At 49.0% G+C, this 25253-nt stretch overlaps 2 protein-coding genes across 4 annotated transcripts; both read right to left on the reverse strand.

The window, feature by feature from the left end:
* Positions 1-295: 295 nt before the first annotated feature.
* On the reverse strand, positions 296-6344 carry DSN1 (DSN1 component of MIS12 kinetochore complex). Its single transcript, XM_074165159.1, has 11 exons — positions 6255-6344; positions 6117-6162; positions 4989-5336; positions 4457-4530; positions 4181-4253; positions 3745-3832; positions 2545-2604; positions 2327-2398; positions 829-976; positions 583-670; positions 296-461 (listed from the first exon to the last, which is right to left on the reverse strand). Exons 1-11 carry the CDS (start codon positions 6321-6323, stop codon positions 373-375), a joined length of 1155 nt encoding a protein of 384 aa, XP_074021260.1. The 5' UTR covers positions 6324-6344; the 3' UTR covers positions 296-372.
* Positions 6345-6505: 161 nt separating this feature from the next.
* Positions 6506-24007, reverse strand: PBX4 (PBX homeobox 4). Of its 3 annotated transcripts, XM_074165145.1 has the most exons (10): positions 23972-24007; positions 20645-20712; positions 17464-17537; positions 10810-11051; positions 10236-10426; positions 9457-9592; positions 9048-9204; positions 8762-8868; positions 7837-7923; positions 6506-7385 (listed from the first exon to the last, which is right to left on the reverse strand). In XM_074165145.1, the coding sequence occupies exons 2-10, from the start codon at positions 20683-20685 to the stop codon at positions 7293-7295; spliced, it is 1128 nt and encodes a 375-aa protein (XP_074021246.1). In that variant the 5' UTR covers positions 20686-20712; positions 23972-24007; the 3' UTR covers positions 6506-7292. The 3 variants fall into 3 exon arrangements, with proteins under 3 accessions (XP_074021246.1, XP_074021245.1, XP_074021244.1); XM_074165144.1 differs by lacking the exon at positions 23972-24007 and having other exon boundaries at positions 20645-20874; XM_074165143.1 differs by lacking the exon at positions 23972-24007 and having other exon boundaries at positions 7293-7385; positions 7822-7923; positions 20645-20874.
* Positions 24008-25253: the final 1246 nt, after the last annotated feature.

Genomic DNA, 25253 nt, shown 5'->3' on the forward strand with positions numbered 1-25253 from the left:
GGGAGTGGTGGAGCTCCGCCCCCCTCCCCGCTGCTGGGCAACCATTGGACGTGTACCGGCTACAGCTGCGGCGATTGGCTGGTGCGCTCCGAGTGACGTACGCGGCGGCCAATAAGCGGCAAGGAACCCCGCCCTCAAGACCCCCACTTCAAACGCGGAAGCGGTAAGAACGCCGCGTCCTCATTGGGTGCTGCAAACTGCGGCTGCGACGATTGGCTAGCGCGCTCTGAGCGACGTGCGCTCCGACCAATAAGCGACGACCGACCCCGCCCGGAACGCTTTGAAACGCGGAAGTGCGGTTGAACCGGGGGAGCACCGGGCTCCCGCCGCCTTTATTGAGCGCGGCCCGGAGCCCCCCCCCCCCCAAACCCCTCAACCCTCCGCCGGCGGCGTCTCCCTCGGCGGGGCGGCGATCAGCTTGCGCACGGGGGAGTCCGCCAGCTGCCGGAAGGTCCTGGTGGCTGGAAAGGGAAGGGGAATGGGGAGGGAGGGAGGGGACGGACGGACAAGACACCCGTTAACCCCACCCCCGTTACCGATTCCCCCCCCGCCGCTTCCCCGGTGGGCTCTTCCCCCGCTCACCGAGCTGCTGCGACAGGCACCGCAGGAACCGCTGGCTGTCCTCGCTGAAGGCCCGCAGCAGCTTTGCCGCTTGCTGGAGTTCGTCCAGCTGCAAAAAAACAAAACCCACCCCCACGAAGCCAAACCCAAGAGAAAAAAAAAAACAACAACAAAAAAAAAGATGAAAAATCCCGTTTAACCGGTTACCGGGAAAAGGGGGTGGGGTTTTTCCCTCCCCTCCCCGTCCCGTCCCGTCCGGGGGCTCACCGCCAGCTCCACCGAGCTCAGCGCTTCCCCCTGCGCCTCCAGGATGCGCCGGTAGTCGGGTTTGCTGCGGAGGACCTGGGCCTGGGAGGTCCGGAGGAAATCCAGGGGGGGGGCCCGGCCCCCCCCGCTCCTGCAGCCCCCCAGCGCCCTGGGAACCGGAACGGGGGGGGGGGATTAGGGAGACAGAGGACATCCCATCCCACCCACCCCCCAACCCTTTGTCCCCATCTGCACCCCCCTGGGAGGGACCTTCTGAGACCACCTCCAACCCCCCTGGAAGGGACCTTCTGAGACCATCTCCGACCCCCCTGGGAGGGACCTTCTGAGACCATCTCCGACCCCCTGGGAGGGACCTTCTGAGACCATCTCCAACCCCCCTGCCCCCCTGGAAGGGACCTTCTGAGACCATCTCCAACCCCCCTGCCCCCCAGCAGGGGCACCCAGAGCATGGTGGATGGGATGAGGTTGATGGATATTTGGAATATCTCCGGAGAAGGAGACCCCCCACCCTCTCTGGGCAGCCTCTTCCAGGGCTCCAGCACCCTCAAAGTGACATTCTCCTTATTTCCCGTGTCCCAGTTTGTCCCCGTTGCCCCTTGTCCCCTCACTGGGAAGAGTCTGGTCCCATCCTCGTGTCACCCGCCCTTTGGATATTGCTCAGCATCCGTCAGGTCCCCTCTCTGCCTTCTCCAGGCTAAACCCCCCCCCCCAGCCCTTCCTCAGCAGAGAGATGCTCCAGCCCCTCATCATCCTCGCAGCCCCCCCTGGACTCTCCCCAGCAGTTCCCAGTCCTTCTGGAACTGGGGAGCCCAGCGCTGGTCCCAGTTCTCCAGCTGCGGAGAACTCACTCCCTGGGGCAGAGGAGAGCGGGGAGGATGACCTGCTGGCCACCCCAGGAGACCACTGGCCTCCTCGGCCACTTGCTGGCTCGTGGGCAACTTGGTGTCCAGCAGGTACCCTCTCCGCAGAGCTGCTCCCCAGCAGGTCCCATACTCACCCATACTGGTTTTTGGGGTTCCCAGCAGCCCCCCCTCACCCATACTGGTTTGTGGGGTTCCCAGCAGATCCCCCCTCACTCGTACTGGTTTGGGGGGTTGTTCCCCCCCCCAGGTCCAGGACCCTGCACTTGCCCTGGTTGAGCTCCAAGGAGGTTCCTCCCCAGCCTGCCCAGCTCTGACTGGATGGTGGCACGTCCTCCTGGTGTGTCACCCGCTCCTCCCAGCTCTGTGTCACCACCAAACCCGCCGTCCCCTTGCCCAGGTCACCGATGAAGACGTCGAACGAGACCAGACCCAACCCAGACCCCTGGGGACCACCATTAGCCACAGGCCACCAACCAACCAACCCCCTGCGCCACCGATCCCAACCCTCCGAGCTCTGCCGTTGGGTCAGTTCTCCGTCCACGTCACCGTCCTCATCCAACTCGCGCTTCCCAAATCACCCATTTTTCTTTTCCAGCACCCAAACACAGAGGTGACAGGGAGGGGACGATCCCCACCTGGACATCTCCTCGGCGCTCTCCTGGTAGCGCAGTAAGAGCTGATCCCAGGACTGACACTCGGCAGAGAACCTGCGGAGCGAGAGGAGAGAGCAGGGCTGTACCCAGGGTTCCCTTAAGAAAGCAACGCGGGTGTGTAGCAAAAACAGCTAAATGCACCCAAAATCCTCTCTCGGAAGAGGCGTCCGAACCCGTACTGGTGTTAGAGTGGATCTTACCTGGCGATGTACTCCTTAATTTGGGCCACCGACTCATCCAAAGCCGAGTCCGGTAAAATCCTAGAGCACGGATAAGACATCAACAGGATTTAGGGGGATCTATACGTTCCCCACGCGCAGGGCAGAGGGCTCTGCTGCCCGTTCGGTGCTTGTGCAGAGTAAATGCTTAGAATCGCAGAATATAAAGGAGAAAAAGTCTCCTCGATCTCCTCAATAAAGATAACGCCCCTCCGAGCGTTCACTGTGCTGGTGGCCCAGTGATACCAGCCCCAAAAATCCTCGTAGCCACAGGCAACGGGGTCACTCTGCGTGTACAGATGATCAGGGAGGCCGTAAGGCAAAGCCAGAAAAACAGAATCGTGGAATGAGAGAAGGGTTTGGGTGAGAAAGGACCTTAAAGTGTCCCCCCCCAGTGCCACCCCCTGCCCTGGGCAGGGACACCTCCCACCAGACCAGGTCACTCCAAGCCCCCTCCAACCTTGGCCTTGAACCCCTCCAGGGATGGGGCAGCCACAGCTCCTCTGGGCAACCTGGGCCAGGCTCTCACCACCCTCACAGCAAAGTTCTTCCCCACATCTCATCTCAATCTCCCCTTTTTCAGCTTAAAACCCTTCCCCCTCATCCCATGGCTCCCCTCCCTCATCCCTGCTCCCTCCCCAGCTTTCCTGGAGCCCCTTGAGGGACTGGAAGGGGCTCCAAGGTCTCCCCGGAGCCTTCTCTTCTCCAGGCTGAATAACCCCAGCTATGTATGAACCCCCCAATACACGATCCTTATTAGTCATATGCATATACCTGTGATTTTTTATATATATTCATTATTAGGCAAAATCTTTCTCCGTCTGCTTTTGACTTATGAACCGCCCCCCTCTCCGGCTCCTGCATGTGTAACCAAGGGATAATACAGCGGTTTCTTTCCCATTTTCAAGTTTCACCTCCCTAAAATCCGCTGCCGTAACTGCACTTTCCTCCCCGGTTCTGCCAGAGTTGCCTGGACGAAGGAAGCCAGATTAATTAAAATGTTTAAATAAACCCAGAGCATTTGGACACGCCTGGGTTAGGAAGGTTTATGCTGGTGGGGTGAGGTCCTTGTCCTCGTAGGTGGCAACAGACAGGTTTTGCGTTCAGGTTTCTCCCCTTTCTCCCCTTTTGCCCCCAAAAGCGACACGAACTGAGCAGGGGATGAATTTGGCGAGTCCTTACCCTTTAGGGTCCTCCACGCAGCTCCTCAGCGTTCCGTCTCGCTTCAGCTTCTGCATGTATCGCCTCAGGTCTTCGGAGACCGAGTGCACTGAGACAGAGACAAAACAAAACAGGGTTAAACAATGCTCGTACTCACTGCCTGGAAAAAAAACCCGAAGCTGTTCCCTAACCAGCAGATACCGCCCCAACTCCTCAGCAGAAGGCACTCGAGTTGTTATTCACGCTGTTTCTGACCGCAGTTTACTTTATGTGTCCATTTGTCTTCCCTCCCAGAAGCTGTGGTCACGCACAGCATCTTAAAAATATAATTTACGCATTTTTGGCTGCACCCACCCCTCCTGTTGGGTTTCAATTTGAGAGGACGCTCAAATATAATATCAAAGGGTGGGTATTTTTAATTTCAGGATTCCCCCTGCTGACATACACCCCACCTTACCGTTAGTTTTGAAAGCCTCAGGGCTAAAGCCGTCACTTTGCTTCAAGACGTGTTCAAATTTCTGGGCAGAAAACTAAGGGAAGATGGAAAAGAAGGTCTTAGCGCCCTTTCCCGGAACGAGAAAGGCTGTGGGAAGATTCATTAGTGAAGGAAAAAGGAGTCCCTCCTCCCCCAGCCCCTGTTTCACAACTCAGTTATACAAATCAGAACATACAATTAGTAGCAGAAGAAAGGCAAGAGGAAAAATAATTCACTTTTTAAAAGAGAGGATCCTACCTGGAAACTGGACAACAGCAGCATGGAAAGCCGGTCTATCTCTGGCAAATCCAGGCTAATTGATTTGCTTAATTCTGAAAAATCACAACAAAATTGTTGAAGAATAATTAAATCCACACCAAGGTACCAACATCTGGAACGTCCCTGAAAGACACTGAAAGCTGCTGTTGAATAGGAGCAGGGAGACCACAGGAGTGCGGTTTGCAGGATACAGAAGGAGCAGGGAAAAGAGGGAGAAACCGAGTTCCTAACACAGAAAAGTCACGCTCCAGGCTCAAAAATGAAATTAAAAGGCAGAGACTGCAAACCACTGCTCTACAGAAGCCATTAATGCAGCACCTCCTTTTATCCTGAAAGGCCTGGACCTCCAGGACTGTGGCCAACATGGACATCGGTGCCTACTGGGCAGGAATAACATGATTATGCTGTAACCACCCTAAAAGTCGTGCCGTGAAATTAAATTTCAATTTGCTGCAGGCTGCTGCCCAGCCAGTTTCTTGAGAGAGATTGATAAGGGGAGTGGAGAACGTACCGGTGACATCTTGGTGAACAGGAGGCAGAGATTTTCGGCGTTTTATCCCCTTCAGGCTCGAGCGGCACCAAGAGCGACGCTTGGCTTGAGGAGTGGTGCCGAGCAGTCTCGGGGACAAGCTAAAAGAAGTCACTGCACGGTCGTTCCTGGGACTGCTCCTCCAGGGAGACGACCTCTTGGGGCTGGGACCGCGGGGGCTCTTGCTGAGCCTGGGACTTTCCTGGGATCTTCTCCTCGCAGCCGCTCCAGTTGCCTCATGAGAACTAATATTCTTCTTGCTACCAGCAGCTACAGCTGGTGGTGTTAGGAATTGCTCAGGATCTGCTTTTTTCTCTCCAGGGTCAGACTCTGAGAAAAAACAGACGTAATCAATACGTTAAGAGCGTAAAAAGTGAGAAAAGGGTCTTTCCCAGGGATTCAAAAGCACTGAACCTGTTCTTTGCGCTTTGTTTCCTACCTGTCCTGGTTTGAGTGACACAGGAATAATTTCAGATCATCGAGTCCAACCATTAACCCAACACTGACCAAACCACAACTGACCTGTGTCCCTCAGCCCCACATCTGCCCAGCTTTTAAATCCCTCCAGGGACGGTGACTCCACCACTGCCCTGGGCAGCCTCTGCCAAGGCTTGAAAACCTTTTCGGTGAAGAAATCTTTCCCAACATCCATCCTAAACCTCCCCTGGCACAACTTGAGGTTGTTTCTTCTCGTCCTCTTGCTTGGGAGAAGAGACTGACCCCCACCTCCCCACACCCTCCTTTCAGGGAGTTGTAGAGAGTGAGGTCTCCCCTCAGCCTCCTTTTCTCCAGGCTGAACACCCCCAGCTCCCTCAGCCGCTCCTCATAAGTTCTCCAGCCCCTTCTCCTTGTGCTCCAGCCCCCTCAGCAGCTCCCTTGCCCTTCTCTGGACTCGCTCCAGCCCCTCAATGTATTTCTTCTCATGAGGGGCCCAAAACTGCACTGAATATTCGAGGTGGGCCTCACTAGTGCCGAGTCCAGGGGGACCATCACTGCCCCAGTCCTGCCGGCCACACTGTTCCTGATAAAAGCCAAGATGCTACTTGGCCTTCTCGGCCACCTGGGCACACTGCTGGCTCGTATTCAGCCGGCTGCCGACCAACAGCTTACCTGACACCACACCTTCGGCCGCCGGGCGGGCTCCGCCGGGGGAACGCTGAGGTGGAGGGGAAAAACGGTTAGGAGCCCGGCAGCGAGGCCTCCCCGCGGCCCCCTCTGCCGGGCCTCCCCCTTTTCCCCGGCTCTCACCTCCTCCTTCTCCTCCGGCCCCTCGGTCGGTGGCGCTGAGGCGGCGGCGGCGGCCGGGGGCTCCGCCATGATGGCGGCGGCTGTTGGGCGCGCGGCAGGGCGGGAAAGCGGCGCCCTCAGGAGCGGGGGGGGGGGGGGGGGCGCGCATGCGCAGAGGCGGCCTCCCTCGCCTCCCTCCCCCCCCCCCCCTTTCCCGCCCTTCCCTGAGGTGAGGAAAACTGAGAGGAAAAAGGGGGGAAAAAAAAAAAAAAAAAAGGCTTTGGATGTTTATTATCTTTGATAAAATCTCAACTGAAAGGGGGCGGACTCCGTGTTAACAGCTGCAGAAACGCACAAAAACCTTCTCATTAACCACGGGGACGGCAGGTGGGTTTTGTTGGTTCGTGGGTGGTTTTTCTTTCTTTCTTTCTTTTTCTTTCACTAGGCATTAGAATTATGTGGAATGACAGAGGATGGAAGGTCCTACCCGAGAGCAAAGTCCAGTGAGAGTTTTGGTAAAGCAACGTTCTGATTAATTAGCTCAGAATGAATTCTAGTTAAGAAAAGCTTATTTTCCTATACAAAATTACAATACAGAGAACGCATACAATTACAATACAGGGGGTTTAACTGTTAGTAGCTATCAACTAGAACAGAAATTTCATAGTAAAAAACTTTATGGAAATTAAAATAAGTCAATTTTCTGAAGCTGTAAAACTTGAGACAAACGCCGAGTTCTAGAAGAGACACTTTTCCGACTCTTAACCATAAAATCCATTATTTTAAAAAAAACGAATTTGGTTAGGAAAATGAAACAAGTTCTTTGTTTTAAAACAATTTCACATCCCGATGAGCATTAAGTAAAAAGAACTCAACTGCGTGAGGCTGAGAGGTAGAGAGGTATCCTTGTAATCACAATCTTCTATTGGTTCCAGGGGGGGGGGATTTCTGAGGTAATTAGCTGTGTGTCAAGTTGTATAAACAATAGTATTGGCAAAAGAGCAACATTGACAAATTACACTAATGACCTCTTTCCTCTCATCAATAGGTCCTAAAAACTTAATTAGACGCATCCGAATTAACACTTCCAGGGTCTCCAGCAGGTGAAGTGATGGATGAAGGGGTGGTAGCATCCTGCCAGCTGCCATTAGCCTGCAGGGAGAACAAATACATCCTTTCATTAAATCTTTAAGAAACTACTTGCAGGCAACAAAATATGCCTTTAGATATTTCCACCTTACAAGGAACAGGAAAGGAAATAACTACATATCGGCTCTGGCAAAGCAGAGTCCATTAATATCCCATAAAATCTCATTTCCCCACAAGATTTTATGGTGTTATTCATTCTGTGTGCCATCTCTTTATGGCAATAATTAACTTGAGCGCACAAATTTTCTGGTGAGCAAAGCCAAAATTTTAAATCAAGTCTCCAGGAGGGAAAGGTTGGTTTATTAAACTACATCTTTTCCCAGTTTTTTTTTTTTTTCCTATCCCCACATCGGAGATGGTCAAGGGAATAAAAAGTCAACGTTTATTCACAGGGAGTTAACCAATCTCGGGCAGAATTTGTGTTTCTAGGAAGTAATACCTCAGTACATCTTACATCGATGCGCTGCGTCGTATACAAAGGATTCCCCACAATCGTGTCGTATCTCCCCGTCTGGTGGATGACGTGATGTAAGGAATCCATCTGGAACAAGATGCCACAGAGTGAGAACGATAAGGATTAAAAAAAAAAAAAAAAAAAAAAAAGAGTCAATTTAAAGAAATGCAGTAATTCACAGTACACATCCATTGGGCCAAAACGTCTTTAAACAAGGGGCAAGTTTTCTTGCAGGAATTTTTCTTTGCAGTTCTGGCTATTAACCGAGCTCTACCTTAACTAGTTCGTTTTCAGGCAGAATTACAGCTTATCACCTATAGCTTTTAGGACAGAGGAACAGATTTTACGCAGTTCAGGTGGATTTAGAAATTCAGCAGAAAGCTTAAAAGGGGTTTGACAATACTGTTCACCAGAAATCCTATGTGAAGTTCTACTTATATGGAACAAAACGGACTCTAAAATGAGAAAATACTCTTTCATTAATGTACATTTAAAGGGCTAGAAAAATAGAAGTGGGTTAATTTAGGTATCGGTTAATTCCGTAAGAGAAAAAAAAATCCAATTCCAAGAGAAAAAATACACATTTGAGCAGGTTTATTTCTTGACTCCTATTGGAGAACTTTGACTCTAGTCATTTCTTCCATCCCAGCCGGTGGTGGCCAGAGAGAAAAATCCATCTCTATTGGGGTATTAAGAGAATTTACTTTAAAAATAAAATAAGATTGTCTAATTCAACCCCGCTGTTCAAAGCGGGGTCCATTAGAAGGGTTTTGAGTATCTCCAAGGACGGAGACTCCACAACCTCCCTGGGCAGCTCATTCATAGTGGATAAAGGACAGAGAAAAGGGATTTTAACATTTATCTCACTGCTAAAAGGTATGTTTTGGGGTTGTTTGGTTGTTGTTTTTTTTTTTTCCTTACTGACCTGTGACTGCACATTGGCTCCCACGGGGGAGCTCTGGTAGGAAGTCAATGACTGCAAGTTTATAAAGGAATCTCCGGAATTTGTCATCTTAAAAGAGCCAGAGGAAGCTGAAAAAGAAAATAATAACTTGTTTTCAGTGAGAAATAAAACCCACCAATCAAAAGTATTACTTAAGTTTAAAAGGAAAAGAAAACCTACGACCGTTTCAAACACTGTTAGTCCGTGGTACTAATTATCACAAGAAATAATTAAGAGCCTTTCCAACAGACAGACTCTTCTCTCTCACCTGAATTTGGTGTCGACGGAGAATTTGCCTGGTTGCCTTGAGCCACGACGTTAGTTGCATCCACCGCTGTTTTGGCGGCATAAATATTGGCTTCTTCTTGGAACTTCCCCATGTTTTTTTTGTACCGAATTCTTTTGTTACCAAACCAGTTGGAAACCTGGAGACACGTATCGCTGTTAGCGTTTGATCAAATGATTACATTCTCCACTATATTTGGAAGTTATCAGCAAAGGAGATGTTTTAATCTAGGCTTCAAGCAGAAAATACCTACCACTAAACCCTTCAGAATAAGCTAAATCCTATTTAAAGTGCTGGTAACCGAAGCCTGTTGCTAATACGGGGAAAAAATACGCCGTTTGAGGGGGGAAAAAAAAAAAAACCACTTAATTCCAGATAAACCGCTTCATACCTGTGAAACTGTGATGCCACCTTTCTTGGCTAGTTCCTCTTTGGCCTCTTCGCTGGGGTAAGGATTACTCAGATGCGAATAAAAATACTCATTCAGTACTTCCGTGGCCTGTTTGCTGAAGTTACGTCGTTTACGCCTATAAAAACATTAGTTATTCCTATAAGTAAGGCTCTAATTCTTTAAGCTCTATATAAATATAGATAGAAATAGAAACAGAACATTAATATAAATATTATAAACACAATAAACACAATAAAACAAATAAAATAAACACAATAAAATTAAATATAATAAAATTAAATATATAAACACAATGAAAATATACATAAACACAATAAAAATATACATAAACACAATAAAAATATACATAAACACAATAAAAATATACATAAACACAATAAAAATATACATAAACACAATAAAATTAAATATAATAAAATTAAATATAAATATAATAGAATTAAATATAAATAATATAAATATTATAAATAAAGGCTCTAATTCTTTCTAAATGATGTCAGTGGCAAAGCAGGTGCAACAGGTGGGAAATGCTTAATATTTTCACTGAATTTTTAGAGTTGGAAGGGACCATAAAGATCATCTAGTCCAACTCCCCTGCCGAAGCAGGATTGCCCAGAGCATGTCAGAGCATGTTTTTAAAGTAGATCGACACCGGGAATGAGAGATTTGAGATTTCTTGGGCAACAACTGGCATCGAGCAACAAACAAGAAGTTTGGGTTTAAATGTCAGTCATCGCTAAGACGGTGTTTTCTCGTACCTTGCGTCGAGGAAGCGCGAGCGCAGGATCATGACGGCCTCGCAGGTGCTCTGCTTCAGCTGCATCTGGATGGTGCTGAATTTCCCGTGGATGATGTTGACCATCCGCTCGATTTCTTTGGGCGAAATGGGCCTCGTTCGGCTCTGCTCCCTCAGCAGGTTCATAACGTGGGTGGTGAACTCGCTGCAGGCCTGAAAACGCACACATTTGTATCGACAAACGATAAAATACCCTGGAATTCGTTTCACTGACAAGAATATATATTTTATAACAAAAAAAAAAAAACAAAAAAAAAAACCACTTTTGAAGCATTTCCATGTTGCAGCTTTACTCTGTTTACCCTTAAAAAATGGCAACAAAGATAAATGAGACATTCATTATCTCTAGTCTGATGTCCAGTCCCTCTAGCTCCACTCCTGTTAACACTGAGATAACTTTTCAACTGAATTTTTCTATCCTCGCGTTCACCTGAATTCATTCCGCTTCCTGCTCTGTGCTCACAACCGACACCAAAGGAAAAAACGGTTATTTTTTTAATTGAGATGATAAAAACTCTTCCATGCAGAAAGATCACCTGTTCATATTTCTCTAGCTCAGAGTGGTATATCTGTCGGATCTGTGACAGCTTGGCCCTGTAGTCAGAGTGTTCAATGCTATTGTCATTTGGACAGCCACCTGATGTTGCTGCTACAGCCATCGGTCCTCCTCTTCCTCTTTTCTCGGGCCCGGAGACACCCTCCGCCAGCAACATGTTATCTAGTCTCATTAGCTGGGCATCTGGGGGATCTTCTTCCTGAATACCGCGAATACTTAACACTAGATAAATATAAAGAGGGAAGCAAAAGGTTAGTTCCGAAACGGGAAAGAGCATCCACTTCAGTTCTGGCAAAGCATTTAAACGTTCTCAAGAGGTTTTAGCAGGACTTGAGCTCAAGGGAAAAAAAAAAACACAACCCAAAATGTGTTTAATGAAGCCATGAGGCAACTCATCAGAATGAGAAGGACCAGGAAACACCAAAACGAGTTTTGAAATGCAAGTAGATAATAAGAGGAATCATGGAATCACGGAATCAGACTGGTTGGGGTTGGAAGGGACCTTCTGAGATCATCTCATCCAACCCCCTGCCCCAGCAGGTCACCCGGAGCAGGTTGGACAGGATCATGTTCATGGATATTTGGAGTATCTCTGGAGAAGGAGACCCCACACCCGCTCTGGGCAGCCTCTTCCAGGGCTCTGCCACCCTCAAAGTGACATTTTCCTTATTTCCCGTGTCCCAGTTTGTGCCCATTGCCCCCTGTCCCATCACCGGGCACCACTGGAAAGAGTCTGGCCCCGTCCTCTTGCCCCCTGCCCTTTAGATATTGATAAGCGTTGATGAGGTCCCCTCTCAACCTTCTCTCCTACAGGCTAAAAAGCCTCCCAGGCCTTCTTCATCCGAGAGATGCTCCAGTCCCTCATCATCCTCGCAGCCTCCGCTGGACTCTCCCCAGCAGCTCCCTGTCCTTCTGGGACACGGAACTCGGGGTCATGCTCGTTTATACCACGTTCAGGAAGTATTTTAGCAGCCTGTAAAAATTCAGACGAGGTTCTTGCAGAGCAGATGAAGCTGCTGCCTGGCTCCCTGCACGCTCCTCAACGGCCTCCACAGACCACAGCGGACAGACAAACGGCCGGAGCCGCTGGGACGACTGAGCCCCCAGTTCCAGGGAGGGAAACCAACACCCCACTGGTGCAAAAACCACCGGAACCGGTACCCACGGCGTGAGTTTCACCTCGTCCCCTTTATACACCAAGGACACAGCTACGCTGTACAGCAGCAGGCTACCAAGCGAAGTCTTAACAGCGCTGAATTTTAAAATTTATTTTAAAAATATATTTAGTGTCTATTAAAAATTATTTAAAATTTATCAAAACTCTAATTTAAAATCTAGCAAAATCTGAAACAACATGAAAAAAACGCACCAGAAGCCAGTTTCCCCACGCTTATGTTCAGCAAACCCAGACTGCAGCCGTTTGTAGGCTCGGATTATTCACTTGATTCCAAGCAAATTTGGCTTAAAAAACTTAATTTCCCAAGTTTTTTGATGATTTTTTTTTGTTTTTTAAAAAGCCGAAGAAATCGCAATATGTTGAGTCAATGCAACAAAACGCCAAGAGCTTTTTGGCTTTTAATTTGATTTTAATTGCTAGACAATTTGAGTTTGATGAACAGTTGCTCTTAACCTTGTGAAGCCACCGAATTCTAACGACCTTTTATCCAAATTGTAATTGGCAGGTTAACGAGCCCGAAGATAAACACAAAAGACCTCCTTTTGTGCCAGGATTCTGGTGGGAGGGCAGGAGAACGACGTACGGAGACGTTAAAAATAGGCGTTTATAACAATTTCCAGCATTTTGTAGGCAAAAGAATAGCTCAATCTAAGTCAAAACCCAAAAATTTTGACCACAAGAGCAGCCCAAGCTTACAATGATGTTGCTGAACTTAATGTTTTGCAGGTCAGAAAGAAATTATTCCATAATTCTGAAGAAAAGGGCACTCTGGAGCGGCCGCAGCCCTTCGCTCTCTCACCGCGATCCAGGTCGTCTCCAGAACATCCCCAGGTTGGTTTTTTTTTTGCAAGCGGAAAAACGTAAGGTAAAAATAACTAGAAATGGGGAACTGTTGAACTCAAGCTAAGGCAGCAATGAGGGAACTGTTGACTGTTTTTAAAAGTTTGTGGCTTTTTTAACTCATTACGGAATTAAAATTAATATTTTAAAAAAAAAAAAAAATCAGCAGACCATTTACTGCACGCACCCATTACCGAGTCAACATTACAGAAAGGGCAGGTTTTTTGTTTGGTGGTGGGTTTTTGGGGTTTTAAAAATCCCCAGTTCTTCCAGCAGCCCCAGCAGCGAGTTGACCAGTGGCCTTTTGCTCCTCAGGCTTTTTGGGTAAAACTCCCACCAAACTATTTGGGCTGAAAAACGTAAATTCGACTAAACAGGTATTTTGGTGTCACCTTATTTGAATGTGCTTCTGCCAAACATCTTTTTTGTGCACATTATGATGCACATCAGAGAACCTCGTGTTGAAGTCAAGCTCCCAGCTGCAGCTTAATTTTATGTCACTTGTCTAATTATGGTAATTAGACATTAGTTATCATCAATTACACATAAGCTTGTCTCAAGTTGACTGCTGAAAAGCGTGTCTAAAGCACCTTCCCCGTCTCCAGGGAAGAAGCTGTTGGGTTGGCTCTGCCGAGTCACAAGGAACAAGGAAAGGAGTTACCCGTCATCACCGTACCACAAACTGCATTTCCAACCTAGAAGTTTAATAGTTAGTGGTTAATTAGTAGTTTAGAGCCATTCCAACCTGATTTACTAAACTCTCTCAAAGGTGAGAGACCTGAGAATCGATGAGTGCGAGAAGCTCGATCCGTCCAACCTGCTCCATCAGGTTGATTTTAAACTCTGGGACAACTGCATCTTAATAGGTCGGTCCGAGAGCTAAAACACAAGTTCTGCAGAAATCATCGCCACAGACATTAATTTTAAATTCAATTAATAATCTCCCGAAATGGATACCTTTGGCTTGAACAAAAGCATCTACCCTGCGAGCTTTTGGCCCTGCTCATCACCTACTGATGGTCCTCTCCATCCTTCGAGGAGAACGCTTCTCTAGGAAGCTTGCCCCCTCTCAGTAGCCTTTTGGCCATCAAGTTTTGGAATTTGATGGCCCAGGATAGTTTAAGAACATAGAACAACTCTGGTCATTCTCAAGGCTTTGAGACAAGACGCTGAGATTGGAGTTAGGGCACAGTCAGTGTTTTAAGCCTGGTTTAGAGAGTTCTTGCGTAACGGTAAAATCCTTCACACTTAAATCCTTCGCTTAAATCCTTCGTAATCCATCATTTTTATGGATGTTTAAGAAAAACCCTCCACTGGCAAGAAAAGCCCAAAGAGTCGCTCCCGTCAGATGTCGAATATTCTGCATTCTCTGGCACATCCCCTACCAGATATTCATCAAATATGTAAAATAATTATCCTAAGCAAAATGAAATTCCCATCATTTCTAATTAATCTCTAATTAAAATACATCACAACCTAAGGTGCTGAAGCCTCACTCAGTATGCAAATGCAGTCATTACAATATATTTACATCTCATTAATTAAAGATTTGCAGTTCTGTAATGAACGGTGCAAGATCACCGGTACCAAAATAAGTGATACACACTTTGCTTTCCTTTCTGAATTTTCCTTTGTCAAGCAAGTAATGTAGAAAGAGCACGATAAATGTGTTTATTTGGTACAGAATTCACAAAGTTAGAACCAAAACCTGCCGTATTGGGGCCAGAAATGAGGAGTGTGAGAAGTCTGAGCAACCTCTGCAGAGGGGAAGGGCCCTGGACACTCCTCGTCCACATCTCAGTTTCTCCCCAGAAGATCCCATCACCCAGATATTTATCCTAGAAAATATTGCAAATATTTGTGCTGGAACTCATGCTAAATACCGACTCCCAATGCTTTATTCAGACAGAAGAGTTTCCTCGATTTGCCAATTCACAAATCTCAGTTAGGTGAGAAGGCAGAAGCGTATACTTTTACTAACAGGTCACCTAAAGTGACCACGAACCCCTTCTAAACGCTACCAAAATACCACACACCCCACCTCGTGTCGTACCACGCAGATTTCTCACCCCCTTTTTCAGCCAGGAGCCCTCCGTGGGGACACCAGTCTCCCCAGCATCCCAGTGGGGAGAGCGACATCGCTGTGGGTCCAGCCGGTCCCAAGGCATTGCCACGGGAGAGGGATTCTCCGAACCCCCGAGAGGTTTCCACGCCCGGGGAGGGAGGAAAATGGAAGAGAAGACAAAAGCCAAAGGGGCTCCTGAGGAGACTGGGCTACGTCAGGATGTCAACAAACCGGGCCACAAAGGGAAAGCGTGTTCTTCGGCCAAGTTTTATACTTGAATTAAAAAGCAGCTGTTGAATTAACCCAGCCGAGTGCCAGCACGTGAAAGGAGGGACACAGGAGAATGAGGAGAAACAATTAAAAAAAAATAAATAAATAAAAAAAATGGTACTTCACATCGCCACGCTGCAACAAACATGCTCCCCAGCAGAGGCCAGAAACGCAGAATGAAGAGCCCCCCAAAATAAAGAGCCCCCCAAAATAAAGAGCCCCCCAAAAGTGGGTAGGAACACACTTCCCCTTCCCTGAGGAGCCTGAAGCCCATCCCAGTCCAGCGTCTTCCCAGCCAAGAAGAAACACTCTTGAAATTTAACATTCAGCACCAAAAGCCGGCGTCGTTAACACTACGGGGACGGTTAATTCCCATTTTAAGATAGAATTACGCCCCGTTTGAATCTGTATTGCTTGAATCGTAGCTGAAGCGTAACCCAACCAGCAAAAAAAAAAAAAACAAAAAACAAAAACCAAACCCTTTGCTGAATCGTTTAAAAAATGCTCCAAATGCTTCCGTGGGTTCCCCGAAAAATTAAGGAGGTTTTATTGGATCAGATCTTCAAATAGCTACATACGATCCAGGCCCGTATTTCAGAATTGAAGATAAAATACCTGGTTTCCCTGTAACTGGGTTAAAATTTTAAAAAATTAAACAACCATTTCGGGGGCCGGGGGGGGGAAGGGAGGAATCAAAACATTAAATGCAGCCAAATTTATTTTCGTTCCAAAGACTCATTTGCAATTTCTTTTGAATTAATAAATGCTATTGGGGAGAATTTTTCGGCACCTTCCAGCCGGCTGCGAAGGCTTATCCTGCGCTATTGTGACTGACACCAACGTCCAACAAAGAGCGAGAGAAAAAACAGAGCTGGGGGGCGGGGGGGGAAGGAACGTGTTTGAAACCCATTAAAAAAAAAAAAAAAACAGCTTTTGCAGCCGGGTCACAAAGAGAACCCAAAACCTTTGCGCTACGGCCGGGCTTTTGTTTGCTCCGAGCCATAACATCTGCTCCCGATAATTTAAATAAGGGATAGACAGAGCATCAGACATTCAGAAACCTCTGAGATCGGGACAAATCCAGCAGCAGCGCGATATCCGAGGCCGTTCCCGTAAGCGCATCGAGCTCCGAGAAATCACGTTTTCAATCAATAAAAGGCAAAAGGCGGTTTTGGGGCATAAAAAGGGGGGGAAAAAAAAAAAAAAAAAAAAAGAGATGCAAACCCTTCTTGAAGGAGAGCGATCCTCGCGGGACAGACAGACAGACAGCTCTCACACACTAAACACCGCGATTTTTTTTTCTTCGGAAGCAAAAGTCACGAAAACGCGACCCACGCGACCAAACTCCGCGGAAATGAAGGTGTAAAAGCCGCCCGCAATGAGGAGGCGGCGGCAGGGGAAGGAACCCTACGGGCCTAGAATCCCACAAGGAACACCGCGGCTTTTGGTATTTTAATAAAAATAAGCCAAACGGAGGGTTACCGTGTTAAATGTTAATGCAAGTAAACTTAAAAAAGCCCCCAAAAAACCAAAAAAAACCCACCACCATTTTAGTTAACGTAGATAAAAAGTCGCTATTCTCAAAAAACCCCATCAAAATTCACTACGATTTATAGAAATTCAATAGATTTCTAGATATTTATAGCTTATTTATTACATGAATTTATAGATATTCAGACACCACTGTTTGAGCGTTCACGTAGACGCATCTGATTTAAAAAAAAAATAAAATAAAATCAAAATCCCTTTGGCTTCTGCTCCTCCGAAAAGCTGCAAGATCACCAGCTCCATCTCCCGCTGCTTCTGCCTTTCCCAACCTCCCCGCGTGTCCTCTCTCTTTTTTTTCTCCACAATCCAGTTATTTCTCCATTTTGAACTCTTCCTACCACCACAGTTTTGGTACCAGTTCCTTAAAGGAATTAAAAAAAAGAGCCTAACGATGCAGCGGCGTTATTCAGAATTATTTTTAAGTATTGAGCCAGATGTCAAAAAACCCACCCCCAATCTATAGATTTTTCCACCTCCGCACAACCAAAACTCAACGGAGCAGCATCGTTTTCCCCAAACCCGTGCACGGACAGCGTCATAAAAAACAATTTCCAGCTTACGGGAGACTATTAACCCCCCCCAAAAAAACAGCCTTAAATTGTAGAATCTCTCAGGGAAAAAAATCGAGGCCCCGCGAAAGGAGGGCAGAGCTGATGATCGGAACGGGGCGGGGGGAGATTTGGGGTTGGTTTTTTTTCTTGGAAAAGCGAGGCCTGAACGAGCCCCCAACGCACCTGTTTTCTCCTTGATCTCGCAGAGAACGCTGAAAAGAGCCGGCTTCATCCTGTGGCAGTTCAAGGCGTGTTTTCTGAAACGGGGGGGAAAAAAAAAAAAAAAAAAGAAAAGAAATAAAAAAAAAAATAAAATCAAAGTGAACTCCGACGGGAGAGACGGCCGGAGGCTCCGAGGCCGAGAGAGAACCCCGTCGCGCTTCGCCCGCAGGAGGTCAGTGCAGGAAATTCGGTAAGAAACGGGCAAATTGGGGTGAGATGTTCCGTTTAAGCGCGGCAGGAAGAGCAAATCGCGGTAAAAAGAGGCCTCGAAATTCAAAATTCGGCATGGCTTATAGGAACCTTTAAACGAACTCAACCAAAAGCTCCTTCTCGAGTTTTAGCTTCTCTAAAAGCTAATAATATCGGAAACCATCCAAAAAGTAGGAAAAAAACCCAGTGTTTTTAGAGCAGAGAACGCAACCACCTCTCACTTACAGGAGCAGGCACCTCACCCAAGGAAAAATGCGTCGGATTTAATAGCGTTTTAGTACAAATTTGAGCACATCGGCTAATTTTGCCTCTTTGAAGCTCTTCCGGCCTTCGCTGCTTCCGTTTCCCCCCTTCTCGCCGGGAAGGGCCGATGTTATTGACACGAACACAGAACCCAGCCCGATTTCTAAGCAAAACTAGAGAGAATTACATCTTTTGCTCAGTTGGAAAAACGGCGCGGAACGTGGCGAGAAACGGATAAAAGCCGTTTCCCGCAGGTTTAGACCCGGCCGCTCCGAATTCCCAGCCCCATCCAGCCGCTCGGCGCCCAGCTTCCACTGGAAATCCAGGGAAAGAAGCACCTTTTTTTGCGCCTTACGCCTCAAAAAAAGTCTCTTTTGCTTCACGTGACCCCTTTCATAATTCAGGAATAATACTGGAATTGCCTTTAGAGCCAGGTTTTGATACGTTTTTAATATAAAACCAAACTGGCCCTGGTTCTTGCACTCCCGTTCCTTTCTCCGGCTACCGGGAACGGCGCAAATCCAGCTCCTCGGCTTCCTGCCTTACACGCCGGTAACGGACGGCAAGTTTTAACCAAAATCGCAGGATCTGAAGTGGGTTTGCCCACTTTTCCTTCCCCACACGGCCAAAAAAAAAAATGCCAGGCAGCTCCGGAGCCGGTGGATGAGATGGAGCCGGAGCCCGACGGCCGGAGAACAAAGGCAGCGGGAGAAGAAGCCTATTGTCCTCGGAACACCAGGGAGAGAGGGGAAAATAATCCCCGTCTCTCGCCCGCGCTCCCAATCCGGGGCCAAAAACCAGCGTTTTGGTACAAGGCAGGAGAGCTCCCAACCCCGGAGATAATTACTTAATTAACAGGGGCGCTAATTCTGGTGAAGGAAGCCCAAGGTGATAACGCGAGGTGTTTAATCGTAGCCTTAAAATTCCTCCTCAGGCTCATTCGTTTTCCTTTCCGGGAAACTTTTCACCCAAGTTTTCAACTCGGATGTTTAAAAAAAAACCCTCCGACGTGCCCCGGGCTTTAAAATAATAGAGAGAAAAATTATTAATGCGCGGTTTTAATACAAAAAAATAAGGATTAAGCCCCAAAAACTAGCGGGGCGGTGCTGAGGTGGGAGAAGCCCCGCATCCCCTGTGGCTTCTGGTTTGGCTTTCGCAGCGCGACGTCCTCTGGAAGAAGGACTGAACCCCCCAAACCGCTTGTCCAAAAGGGGGGAAAAAAAGAAAAAAAGCTTATTTTATATAATATTGACACAAAAATAGACCCAAAAAGTGCTTTAAAACGCCAGGGGGTTGCGCTTCAGCCGGACTTTGACAGCTTTTCTATAAAATTATTGAATTTAAACACGGCTCAGGCCGGGTTTTAAAAACGTTTTTCGACTCGTCTTTGAAACTAAAACCCCCCACAAATTTATTCCGTTCAAAATTAGCCCGAAGTAGGAAATTCTGAGGGGAAAAATGGCCTTTTTTTTAAATTTTTTTTATTATTTTTTTTTCTTTTTACGCCACACGGAGGCGGATCCACACCTGGAGAATCCATAGGGAACCTGCGGGAGGTTGTTTCTGAGCTTTAGCGCCAGGTAGAGAAGAAAATAAATAATAATTAAAAAAAAATAAAAAAAAAAAATCACATTTTGGGGGTAAAAACCCCAACGTTTGGGGACTCTCCCCCGCGCTTGAAAGTTACCCAAAAAACTCCATTCTGAACCCAAATCGGGCCCTTCTCAGGAGGCAGAATTTCTCCTTATTTTCCAAGGATCCGCTCGGGGAATCGGCGACGGGCCGAATGTTAGAATTTTAGGCAGAAATTTAAAAAAAATGATGAAAATTGAGACGACACCAAAGCGGAGAAAAAAAAAAGGCCCCAAAACCCCAATTTTGCCCATTTTTAGAAGCCATCTCCCCCAGACTGCCCCCCCCCCCTTTCCCCCCCAAGCGAGGGAGCCAGGCGTGTTAATTAAGGCTAATTACGCCGCCCCAATCAGGGCCGGGGGCGCCGCTGTGGGGCCGGCGGGGGGGGGGGACGCCCCAGAAACCCCCAAATTCCCGGGATTTCCCGGTTGGATTCGCCCCGGAATTCTTACCGTGATTCCCAAAGAATAAGCTTAATTAATTTTAATTTCAATATGATTAAAGAGAAACTTCTTGATGGCGGCGAGACCCCGAGCCCCCCCGGTTCCCCCCCCCCCCCCGAGCAAACTCAGCGGCAGCCGCCGCTTCGCTTTTCCCGGTGTTTTTTCCCGGTTTTCCCGGTGTGGTTTCCCGGTGTTTTTTCCCCAGTGTTTTTTTGCCCGGTTTTCCCATCTTTTTTCCCGGTTTTCCCACCCCCCAGCAGCGCCTCAGGCCGGACCATCCCGCTTCCACCCGGGATAACGGCTGCAATTAAATCACCGGGTCAATTAACGCGGGAAATTAACGAGGAGGAGCCGGGGCATCCCGCCGGTACCGGAGGCCTCCCGGACACCGGAACACCGGGAACCGATGGCGGAACTTTCCGCCTCCCCCCGCAAAGGGCCATTTCCCACCGACCCCCCCGCTCCTTACCGGAGCGCTGCCCTCCCCCACAGCCCCCGGTAAGGAGCGGGGCAGAGCTGAGTCACGGGAAGGCGGCCGGTACCGAGCGGCTCCGCCGAGCCCGACACCCCCCCCCCCCCCCCCATCCCCGCCCGGCGGCCGGGCCCGCCGGTACCTGGCCTGGGCCTCGTCCAGGCTCTGGTCGGTGATAGCCATGATCTGCTGCAGGACGTCGCCGGTGTCGCGATGCGCGGGAGGAGGAGGAGGCGGCGGCGGCCCCGGTGGGGGCGCGGCGGCCGGATCCCCGGCGGCTGGCGGAGGGGGCGGTGGGATTCCGCCGGGTAGGGTCACCCCGGTTCCGTGCGCCGCCGCCGCCGCCGCCAGCAGCCGCGACGGGTCCTCCATGGCGGGGGGCGGCGGGCCCGTTCCGCCGCCGCGGCTCCCACACAACAGGGCCCAGCTCCCGCAACGCGCCCCCCCCGCCGCCGCCGCCGCCGCCGCCGCCGCCGCCGCCGGGCCCGCCCCGCGCGCCGCGACGTGCCACGCCCCCCGCGGGCCACGCCCACGCACGCCGGGGGCGGGGCCGCCGGGCGCACCGCGCTGGGTCCTAGCGCCGCCCGCCGGCTCCTTTGCATCGGCCTCTGGGTCCTAGCGCCGCCCGCCGCCTCCGCCTCTCACCCCGGGCCCGGTTGCTGCCCCGCTCTTCCCCGGTGGCCCTGGCCGCTGCGTCACCGCTGGAGGTTCTCAAGGAGCCGAGGGAATTAAATCCCTCGATGGCGATCGGCCATTTTCATAAAACCGTACAGTGGTGATATTTGGGGGTCCCCGCCTAATTGACCTCTAATTTGTCTAGGCAGGCAATAAACAATTTTAATATGCAAATATGTATTTAAGTGCAGTGCAAGGGTTCCGTTCATTGCCCAGCCACTACCGGTTTTGCATCTATCTGACCGAACAGACACGATACTTTGCCCTGATTCTCCACTTTTTGCACTCAAAGCGAGCAAAGCTATTCGGGTGGCTGCTGATCGAGTTGTGTTAGTAAAAAACAAAGTTGAAGGAGGAATTAGACCATATACTTCTTTGTTACTAATACTGTTCCCATTTTTGAGTAACCTGAGAGAGGTGAATAAGGTTTGCAGGTACAAAGCAGTGCAGAAAGTTACTTCTTACAGAGGGTCACCCAGGCAGCTTATTTTTTTGGGGTGTCTTCCTAAGCCGCTATATATATATATAGTGTTATATATATAGTTATAGTTTATATAGTTATAGCACCGTAGCTAGACCTAGGGCTGCCTAAAAATACAAGTTAAAAAAGGAGAAAAGTGTTATATATATTATATATATAGTTGAGAAGGACTTGGGGGTGTTGGTGGATGAGAAGCTCAATGTGAGCCGGCAATGTGCACTGGGCAGCCCAGAAAGCCAACCCCATCCTGGGCTGCGTCAAGAGAAGTGTGGCCAGCAGGTCACGGGAGGTGATTCTACCCCTCTACCTGGAATACGGTGTCCATCTTTGGAGTCCTCAACACAGGAAGGACATGGAGCTGTTGGAACGGGCCCAGCGGAGGGCCACGAAGATGATCAGAGGGATGGAGCACCTCCCCTATGGAGACAGGCTGAGAGAGCTGGGGTTGTTCAGCCTGGAGAAGAGAAGGCTCCGGGGAGACCTCACAGCAGCCTTTCAATATCCGAAGGGAGCCTACGGGAGAGCCGGAGAGGGACTCTTTGGCAGGAAATGTAGTGACAGGACAAGGGGTAACGGTTTTAAATTGGAAAAGGGGAGATTTAGATTAGATATTAGGAGGAAATTCTTTACTGTGAGGGTGGTGAGGCACTGGAACAGGTTGTCCAGAGAAGTTGTGGCTGCCCCATCCCTGGAGGGGTTCAAGGCCAGGCTGGAGGGGGCTTGGAGCAACCTGCTCTAGTGGAGGTGTCCCTGCCCAGGGCAGGGGGGTTGGAACTGGATGATCTTTAAGGTCCCTTCCAACTCTAACCATTCTATGATTCTATGATAGTTATAGGTTTTATCGTTATAGCACTATAGCTGGACCTAGGGCTGCCTAAAAATACAAGTTAAAAAAGGAGAAAAACCTCAAACTTAGCTTCTGTATTTAAATGCTTCTGTGCAAGCAGAGATCTGACTGCATCACTCGTTCTTCAGCGTTTCACCTTCCCGTGGTAGAACGCACCTACAGGATTTACGTCCTCTTAGAGCTGCATTTCAAGTAGAAGCATCTTCCCCGCTCCTGGTTGCCATCAACCCAGCGCTTGAGTCTTCACCTCGTGGGCAAGGCTGATTTAACGTTCAGTCTTTCAGGGTTTTTTTTTAGCACTGTTTAAAATCACAATATCAATTCTGCAAATACGAAATGAGCCAGCAGTGTGCCCAGGTGGCCAAGAAGGCCAACGGCATCCTGGCTTGTATCAGGAACAGCGTGGCCAGCAGGAGCAGGGCAGTGATGGTGCCTCTGGACTGGGCACTGGTGAGACCTCACCTCGAGGGCTTTGTCCAGTTCTGGGCCCCTCACTCCAGGAAGGACATTGAGCTGCTGGAGCGTGTCCAGAGGAGAGCCACCAAGCTGGTGAGGGGTCTGGAGAACAAGTCATAGGAGGAGAGGCTGAGGGAACTGGGCATGTTTAGTTTGGAGAAGAGGAGGCTGAGGGGGGACCTCATTGCCCTCTACAACTCCCTGAAAGGAGGGTGTAGAGAGGTGGGTGTTGGCCTCTTCTCCCAAGGGAATAATGACAGGAGCAGAGGGAATGGTGTAAAGTTGCGGCAGGGGAGGTTTAGATTAGGTATTAGGAAGAATTACTTTACTGAGAGGGTGGTCAGGCACTGGAACAGCCTGCCCAGGGAGGTGGTGGAGTCCCCATCCCTGGAGGGATTTAAGGAACGTGTAGACATGGCACTTCAGGGCACACTCCAGTGCCCGAGATTGTAGGGGGTTTTTGTGTGTGTGTGTGTGTGTGTGTGTGTGTATGGTTGGACCCGGTGATCTCAGAGGTCCTTTCCAACCATGACGATTCTGTGATTTAGAGTCCCATTTACGGTTATCATGAAGTTCCAATGCTAAAGCAACCCCGGCTTTACATCTCGCTGGCTTTGGTTCTACAGGGACGCCGCTTGCGTGGCCAAGCAGCACTTTTGCCCACATTAATAACTTTCCACCGTTTCTACCCCATTAGGGGATTATTTGCAGCTTATTTGTTAAAATTTCCAAGTAGGAGTAATTCAAATCGAGCTCTAATGCTTATGTATAAGGAAAAATAAGATCTATTCTGGTTCCTAACCTCAGGTTTCGATGCTTTTTCTGCCTTTGGTATTTCAGATAAGAAATCTCAGCTAAAAATCCTGTGGAATAATCCAGAAAGTGCCCTAAAAAAGGGACAACTTGTTTGGAAGGGCAGCAGCGCAGCAGGAGGTTGGGGTGAAGACAGGAGAGAGCGACAGTGACAGAGGGAAGAGATAAACGCCGCGAGTCCCGGGGTTGTGACTCGGCTCAGAACGACCAACCCCCTCCTCCTCCGTTATCCCGGCTCCCCAGTAAGTTGATAACGACGGCGGTATTTATCCCGCGGCTTCAGATAGATTCTAACACGCCGCTTTTTAGCGGAAAAGTTCCGCGGCATGCAGCGATCTTCCATTTATTCCAACATTACACCCATTTGGGACCTCAGTTTAGGCCAGAGGACCCCACTCAGCCCCGTAAGACAGTGACCCCTCACTTCGTGACGCTGAGAACACACACGCTTTTTTTTTTTTTTTTCAGGCTTTATTTTAAGCAGGATCTTGCATAAAATGCTGGGGCCGTAATCCAATTCTGAGAAACACCCGTTAAGACCCCAAAGAAGGCAAAACCTGGCTCCTCGCCGTTCCCATTTGTCAGGTTTTCACAAAGAGGGAACTAATTTTCCCGTGTCACAGGGCTCGATGTTTATGACCCCGCGGCTCGGCGAATGCTGACTGGCGAGATACAGAGCAGGGACCCCTGAAAAAAGGCTGGTATTTCTCAGCCTTTTGCTAAAATGATTAATAAACCATCTTTTCTCCTACCCGGGCTGACTACGGGGGGAAAGGGAGCCGGATTAAAAGATGACAAGAAATTAAATTGTCTTGCAAAAGTTCTTGCTGATGCAGCCGAGGGAACGGGGAGAGCTGTCTCCAGCGCTCTGATAAATCGCCCTCTGCGTTTCGATTGGAAATGGACTGGGGTATAATTAGCAAGTGAATTCTCTGCTGTCAGCACAAAAAGCGGGGCTGGGGCTGGGGAGGGGGGGAAGAGTTCATTTTAAAACTGAAGGCAGGACTTCAGATGCCAAGTGACACGTTATAAACTGCGCCCGAAGCCCAGGGAGCACGGATTCACAGGGAGCTTCACCCCCACTATAGCCTGTGCCTTATCTCGGGTATTTCCATAGCAAGAGCTACAGCTCTAATTAGTGGTTGTGGTGTGATGGGATTAAATGAGCTGCGAGACCTGTGATCTCTCCTTTTGGAGGCAGCAGCACACGGCAGCGATGGGCTCCCGCTGGAGAAGGAAAACCAGCGCCCTCATCAGCTGCATTTCAGAGTTATTTGTAAATGCCTCTGCCCATAAGACATGTAAATTATTTGTACATGAGTGAGGATTCCTGCCCAAGGACACGGAGGTGTCGGAGAGGGGCCAGAGGAGGCCCTGGAGATGCTGGGAGGGCTGGAGCCCCTCTGCTGTGAGGACAGGCTGAGAGAGTTGGGGGGGGGTTCAGCCTGGAGAAGAGAAGGCTCCGTGGAGACCTTGGAG

Source organism: Numenius arquata, chromosome 33 (genome assembly GCF_964106895.1).
Source record: "Numenius arquata chromosome 33, bNumArq3.hap1.1, whole genome shotgun sequence".
Classification (NCBI taxonomy): domain Eukaryota; kingdom Metazoa; phylum Chordata; class Aves; order Charadriiformes; family Scolopacidae; genus Numenius; species Numenius arquata.

Coding starts and splice junctions, on each gene's coding strand:
- DSN1 (XM_074165159.1), bottom strand. CDS start 6,323: ATGGCGGAGCCCCCGGCCGCCGCCGCCGCCTCAGCGCCACCGACCGAG. Junction 4,531..4,988: donor TGTTCACCAAGATGTCACCG/GTACGTTCTCCA, acceptor GTGATTTTTCAG/AATTAAGCAAATCAATTAGC. Junction 4,254..4,456: donor TGCTGTTGTCCAGTTTCCAG/GTAGGATCCTCT, acceptor ATCTTCCCTTAG/TTTTCTGCCCAGAAATTTGA.
- PBX4 (XM_074165143.1), bottom strand. CDS start 20,874: ATGGAGGACCCGTCGCGGCTGCTGGCGGCGGCGGCGGCGGCGCACGGA. Junction 8,869..9,047: donor TCCGTCGACACCAAATTCAG/GTGAGAGAGAAG, acceptor TTTCTTTTTCAG/CTTCCTCTGGCTCTTTTAAG. Junction 7,924..8,761: donor GAGCCAATGTGCAGTCACAG/GTCAGTAAGGAA, acceptor ATCTTGTTCCAG/ATGGATTCCTTACATCACGT.